The sequence below is a fragment of the Chiloscyllium plagiosum genome, chromosome 22 (genome assembly GCF_004010195.1).
Source record: "Chiloscyllium plagiosum isolate BGI_BamShark_2017 chromosome 22, ASM401019v2, whole genome shotgun sequence".
Classification (NCBI taxonomy): Eukaryota; Metazoa; Chordata; class Chondrichthyes; order Orectolobiformes; family Hemiscylliidae; genus Chiloscyllium; species Chiloscyllium plagiosum.
In genome coordinates, this window is record NC_057731.1 from 31,129,639 (window position 1) to 31,137,158 (window position 7,520).

The window sequence follows — 7,520 nt, forward strand, 5'->3', positions numbered from 1 at the left end:
GAGGAAATGCCCTCTTCTCCAGTTTTACCTGCCAGTGGAAACAGCCTCTCTACTTCTATCTTATCTATTCTCTTCATAATTTTACGTGTTTATCTAGGATGCCCTTTCATGCTTCTAAATTGCAATGAATATGATCCCAGTCTACTCAGTATCTCCTCATAAGTCAACCCCCTCAACTCCAGAATCTAGTGAACCTCCTCTGCACCACACTAGTGACAGTATATCTCTACTCAAGTAAGGAGACCAAACCTGCACACAGTACTCCAGGTATGGCCTCACCAGCACACTATATAGCTGCAACATAACCTCCCAACTTTTAAACTTAATCCCTTTAGCAATGAAGGACAAAATTCCATTTGGCTTCTTAATTACCTGTTGCACCTGCAGACCAACCCTCTGTGATTCTTGCACAAGGACACCCAGCATGCTGCAACATTTTACCATTCAAGCAATGGTCTTTTCACTGTTACTCCTACCAAAATGGATAACCTCACATGTATCAACATTGTACTCCATTTGCCAGACCTTTGCCCACTCACTTAAAGTATCTATGTCCCTCTGCAAAGTTTCACAACCCTCTGCACACTTTGCTCTAGCATTCATCTTAGTGTCATCTGCAAACTTTGACACATTACCCGTGGTTCCCAACTCCAAATCATCTACGTAACTTGAGAATAACTGTGGTCCCAATGCTGATTCCTGAGGCACACCACTAGTTACTGATTGCCAACCAGAATAGCACTCATTTATCCCGACTCTTTGCTTCCTGTTAGTTAACAAATCCTCTATCCATGCTAATATATTACCCATAACACAATGCATCTGCGGCACCTTGTCGAATGCCTTTTGGAAATCTCGATACTCCACATTTACTGGACCCCCATTGTCCACTGTGTTTATAATGTCTTCATAAAATTCCAGTAGATAGCTAAACATGACCTGCCCTTCATGAACCCATGATGCAACTGCCCAATAGAACAATTTCTATCTAGATGTCTTGCTATTTCTTCCTTGATAATAGACTCAAACATTTTCCCCACTACAGAAGTTAACCTAATCAGTCTATAATTCCCCATCTTTTGTCTACTTCCTTTTTTAAACAGTGGCCTCACATTTGCTGTTTTCCAATCTGCTGGAACTGCTTTAAAGTGCAGGAAAATTACCACAAGTTCATTTGTTATTTCTCCCACCATCTCTTTTATTACCTTGGGATGCAGTCCATCAGGACCTGGAGACCTGTCTACCTTTAGCTTCATTACCCTTGCCCAACACCACCTCTTTCATGATAATGATTGTTTCCAGGTCCTCATCTAATTTTATCTCCTTGTCAATTACTGGCATGATCTTTTCAAAGAAAAGAAACAGCATGAAGATTGCAAGATAAGGACAGAAGATTGTCATCAAGTCATAATGCTCATTCAGGGAGCAGGTGTACTTGTGATGTGCCTAATGGCTTCCCTATGTACTGTAAAAGTCCGGTTTGTCTGTGAAATTCACTGAGAAAGTGAAAAAGTAAATAAGAAAGATAAAGAAAGATGTAAGAAATGACTGGAAAGTAAGGTAAAAGAGAATTCAGAAACCTTGTTCAAGTATGTATGAAAAAGGATACAAGACGACTTGGGTGTACTCATGAAACACAGAAAGCTAGCACACAAGTGCAACAGTTAATCAGGAAGGCTAATGGAATATTGGCACTTATTTCAAGGTATTTGGAGTATAAGAGTAGGGAAGTCTTACTGCATAGTGTGAGACAGTGGTTAGCACTGCTGCCTCACAGCGCCAGGGACTCAGGTTTGATACCAGCCTTGGGTGACTGTCTGTGTAGAGTTTGCACATTCTGCCTGTGTCTGCATGGGTTTCCTCCCACAGTACAAAGATGTGCAGATTAGGTGAATTGGCCAAGCTGAATTGCCAGTAGTTTTCAGGGATGTGTAGGGTAAGTGAGCAATAGGTTTAGGGAATGGGTCTGGGTCAGTTACTCTTAAGAGGGTCAATGTGGACTTATTGGCCTGAAGGGCCTATTTCCACACTGTAGGGATTCTATGAACTGTACAATGTGATGTTGAGATCTCATCTGGAGACTGTGAGCTTATTTAAGGAAAGGTCTTCTCGAATTGGAGACAAATCAGAAAATCTCACTAAGCTGATCTGTGGCTGGGATGGATTTTGTTATGAGCAAAGGTTAAACAGATTGGTACTCTACTCATTAAATTTAGAAGAATGAGAGGTGATCTCATTGAAACATATAGGATTCTTAACAGATTTAAAAGGGTAAATGCTGAGGGGAGAGTCTAGGACCAGGGAGCATAATCTCAGAAAAAAGGGTTCCAATAAACACTTAGATGAGGAAGATTTTTTTTCTCTCAGAGAGTTGAAAGTCTTTGGAACTCCTTATCATATAGAGCTGTGGTAGCAGAGTCCTTGTGTATATTTAAGGCTGAAATAGATACTTAATCAATTGGGGAATCAAAAGTTACAGGCAGAGGGCTGGAAAGTAAGAGTAAGGAATGTCAGATCAGCCATGATCCCATTGAATGGAGGAACAGATCCAAGGGGCTGAATGGTCTGCTCCTGTTCCAATTTCTTCTGTCCTCATGGTCTTAATAAAGTTAAGAGAGATGAAGTCAATTAGGGACCTAAAAAGGGATTCACCTGTAGAAGCAGAGGCATAGCTGAGATACTAAATGGGTACTTTAATTTGTCTTTACTATGCAAGAAGAAGGGAACAAAAAAAACACACAGGATCCTGGACTTTATAATCAAGGCATAGAAAATAAATGCAAGGAAACAACGGTGAACCTTTATAATGCATTGTTTCAACCTCTGCTGGAGGATTGTATCCATTTCTGGGCATTCCACTTTATGACAAATTTAGGAGAATGGTTCCAGGAATAAGGAATTTCAGCTATGTTGATGAATTAGAAAGCTGGATTGAGAAATTTAAGCGGAAATATGACAAATACATTCCATTCATTATGGGACTAAACAGATGAATGGAACCAAAGGAGAAGTGAGAAACTAATTTTACATACCTCTAACCCTTTATTCCAAAATCTGCTTTTTATAAGAGACTGCTACAGAGACAAATGAATACTGGCATATATAAAATGCAATTCAAAAGCTGGCAGGCAAAGTTTCTGTGTGGCACTGATGGAATGTAATACTTAACTAGTGATGAGGCTGCTGTGGATCTGAGTGTGTCTAGAATGGCAGTGGATGGCACAACTTGAGAACCAACAAGTAAGCACCCCCCACAATGCAAATAGGGAAAGGAAGAACATCTCACTCTGAATGCTGCAAGCCAGTTCAAAAGGGAATCAGTGGATCTTAAATCAGCTTTAAAAGTTAAGTCTCAAAAATCAACTGTTCAACAGATAATACTAAAGTTACCAGTGCCATTAAATAACAGCCACAATGTTAACATATCTGCTCTTCACAAATAATTCAGAGATTGATCATATGATCATTTTGTAAACTTTTTCCAGACTAGTGTTTTATTTCTAATCTATGTATACATGTGTTGTTGTGGTTCTGTTCGCCGAGCTGGGAATTTGTGTTGCAGACGTTTCATCCCCTGTCTAGGTGACATCCTCAGTGCTTGGGAGCCCCCTGTGAAGCGCTTCTGTGATCTTTCCTCCGGCATTTGTAGTGGTTTGAATCTGCCGCTTCTGGTTGTCAGTTCCAGCTGTCTGCTGCAATGGTCGGTATATTGGGTCCAGGTCGATGTGCTTATAAGCTTAATATACCGGCCACTGCAGCGTACAGCTGGAACTGACAACCGGAAGCGGCAGATTCAAACCACTACAAATGCCGGAGGAAAGATCACAGAAGCACTTCACAGGAGGCTCCCAAACACTGAGGATGTCACCTAGACAGGGGACGAAACATCTGCAACACAAATTCCCAGCTCGGCGAACAGAACCACAACAACGAGCACCCGAGCTACAAATCTTCTCACAAACTTTGAACATGTGTTGTATTTGTATTTTTAATTTTATGTTTTCTATAGTTCTATGCGAAGCTTAATATTTTGCAATATTTACAGTTGCATATGAAATCACTCTCCAATTAGCAAAGTCATAATCTGATTGCTATTCTTCAGAGAAGTGCAAGTGACAAATACTTATGAATCTGTTGATCTGTAAAGACAGTTATTTGGATATTGGTGGAAGTAAATGTACTTTCAGAAATGTCATTTGATCTGAAAATACTAACTTACAGCACTATAGGAAGAGCCAAAGGGACTCCAATCTTCCCAATTTTGTTAGTGTCATTGAGTGGTTACAGCACAGAAGGTATTCATTTAGCCTGTTGTGTCCATGCTAGCTCTCTGCAAAAATAATCCATTAGTCCCAATCCTGCTTTTACCCATCTCTCTGAAAATTTGTTAGCTGCTTCAGTAGTTAGTCAAGGTCAAAGACCACACAACACCAGGTTATAGCCTAACAGGTCTATTTGAAAGCAATAGATTTCAGAGTTCCGCTTCTTCATCAGATGATTAATATCTGATGAAGGAGCAGTGCTCTGAAAGCTAGTGTTTTCAAATAAACCCGTTGGACTATAGCCTGGTGTTGCGTAATTTTTGACTTTGTCCAACCCAGTCCAGCACCAGCACCTCCACATCAATAGTTAGTGACAAGACTATAGGGGAATGCAGTTCAACAGAAGACTTCAAACAATCAAATTCAGAAGGAATTAAAAATGTGCACCAGCAAGATTAATATGATTTTTAAAAAAATGAGACTTCAAAAGCAATGGAAACAACAATAATCTTTCTCTAAAAATTAGTTGATAGGAAACTTGGACTTTTTACCAACACCTGTTTACATTCTTCTTGTCTGAGTAGCATGTTTCACTGAAATGTGTGTAATTTACAAGGGACCCCTGTTACAAAACTTTTACTTTAATTGAGATTTATAAATGCCCAAGGAGGAAACTGCTTCTCACTCCTAGTTTCCTAGCCTGGAAAATGGTTGTTGCTCTGAATTGGGCAAAACAACAGATATTCCAAATCATGCCCACCAGGGTTTGGTGCTGCAAGTGGGGTCTGATTAATGTTACCTGATAATATAATAGAAAGAGAATTGTAAAGTCATGGATCACTGCTCTGTTAGTATGTACAAGGTATAGGCTTGCAAAGCTTAATTTACCATTGAATCTTTAATAGTGAGCAAATTTTGATATTTCTTACCAAGTATATTATGTAATTACAGCTTTCACCTTTGAAGTTTAGAGACTGATACTGAATGATCTGATTTTCTTATCAACTAGAAGTAAAGCAAGCTAACTATGTGCTGCTGTCAGGAAATGAAAGCAGGACAAAGAACAAAGAACAATACAGCACAGGAACAGGCTCTTCAGCCTTCCAATCCTGCGCTGACACATTTTGCCTTTCCAGACTAATACTGTCTTTACTGACAGGATCCATATCCCTGTATTCCTTTCCTATTCATGTGTTCGTCCAGCTGCTTCTTGAATGCTACTATTGTGTCTGCTTCTAACACTCCTCAGGCAGCACATTCCAGGCAGTCACCACCCTTTGTGTGATAAACTTGCCTCGCACATCTTTTTAAAATTTCTCCCCCTGCACCTTGAACCTGTGTCCCCTAGTAATTGACCTCTCCACCCTGGTCAAAAACCTCATACTTTCCACTCTATCCATGCCATTCACAACCTTATAAACTTCTATCAGGTTGTCCCTCAACTTTCTGCATTCCAGTAAAAACAAATCTCTTCTATCCAACCTTTCTTCATAGCTAAAATCCCCCATACCAGGCAACATCCTGTAAACTGTTTCTGTACCCTGTCCAAAGCAAGACTCTATTCTTAATATTGAGCAGGGTGTCAATTCTGTTTTTAAGTTCTTATAAACATGCTAACATGACTCTTAATCAGAATTTGAAATCATATATTTTTATTCTTTATTTTGACCTTCTCTCTTTCAGAGATTAAATTTACTTAAATGACTACATTTACGATGACATGATCTAGCCTTCATTTGACTGAAATATTTAAAATAAAAACTCGTCCGTATATATTTTGAATATAATATTATTTATCATGGCAAAAGTCATTTTCTTTACTTACCATAGCCCTCAGCATAAGTGAATGTCACGAGAAAGATATATAAAATAACACTCCCTTTGGATGCCATTTTGATATGATATAAGGCTATCAACAGCTCGTTTTATTTATACCCAAACTACTGAGGTAGGTGTGTCATAAAGTTCTGTAAGATTAAGTAATGTAATTTATATTCTCTTTTTTAAGTGCATAAAGTTTCAAAACAACACCCAATAAACTGATAGGGAAATTTGCATTGTTTATTAATGTCATGGAAATATCACAAATGGTATTTTATTGCATTCTTAGGCAATATACACATTGAATATTGGCCATGATAGCATTGTTTAATGATCTGTGAATATTGCTAGATAAGGCTGAAGATAACAGGAAATGATAAGAGGCTTTTTGTGAGTGGAATTACACTGCATCAGTCAGGTCTGCTAAGAGCTAAGATTGCACAGTTATCAGTAACGACACTGGCACAGTGGTCAGCACTACTGCCTCACAGTGCCAGGGACCTGGATTCGATTTCCCCCTCAGACAACTGTGTGGCGTTTGCACATTCTCCCCGTGTCTGCACAGTTTCCTCCCACTGTCCAAAAATGTACAAGTTAGGTGAGTTGACCATGCTAAATTGCCTATAGTGTCCAGGGATGTGCAGGCTAGGTGGATTAACCATGGGAAATATTGAGTTATGGGGATAGGGTCGGGGTCTAGGTGGGATGCTCTTTGGAAGGTCGGTGTGGGCTCAATGGACTGAATTACCTGCTTCCACACTGTAGGGATTCTATTCTGTCTCTACCAAATAAGGTTGAAATATTTGGGATTGGTCACATTCACAGATAGTTGTAAATAAGGCACACACTTGCTATAGAGACCTGTGCCTTTTGCAGCCCCCCAAAATCCTTGATTTTCAACAGAACTTCAAAGAATGACTCTACAAGAGTATCATATGTCCGGAGGCATGGTGAAGACATTGAGAAGAGCTCTAGCCCAGCTAGTTGCTGACTCTTCTGGTTAATAACTTCTTGGGCTAGTTACAGAACCCAAGGTAGTGAAAGACAGTGACTGAGATATCTCTAGTCATGAAAATCATGTGTAATTCATTTAAGTATCTAGTAATTTAATTGAGTTTTATTGAGCTCTAAATGTCTCTGTTGTATCTTGATCTATGTTAATACTGCTGTCTCTCAGAGATGGGAAACAATATGAACGATACTTTAAACTTGCAAGTAACAGGCCCCAGAATTGCTAACATATGCATTTTACTTATATTAAATCAAGTGAAGGCATCTGCTTTTCAATGTACAGTTTATTCATTCAGTATTATATTTATATCATTTTCTGTTGATCAGTGTACTGATGACAAAATGTATGCTATTCCTGCCATTTAAACTTAGAAAGCTGCATCACAATGTCATGCTATACTGGGCTTAATATAACAGTGGTTTGGG

General features: G+C 39.2%; 1 protein-coding gene across 1 annotated transcript in view; it reads right to left on the minus strand.

The window, feature by feature from the left end:
• LOC122561395 (poly(U)-specific endoribonuclease-like) overlaps positions 1-6,154 on the minus strand; it is a 28,163-nt gene extending 22,009 nt beyond the window's left edge. Inside the window, exon 1 of the mRNA XM_043713159.1 lies at positions 6,088-6,154. Within this exon, the coding sequence (XP_043569094.1) occupies positions 6,088-6,154 (67 nt within the window). The remainder of the gene's footprint in view (positions 1-6,087) is intronic.
• Positions 6,155-7,520: the final 1,366 nt, after the last annotated feature.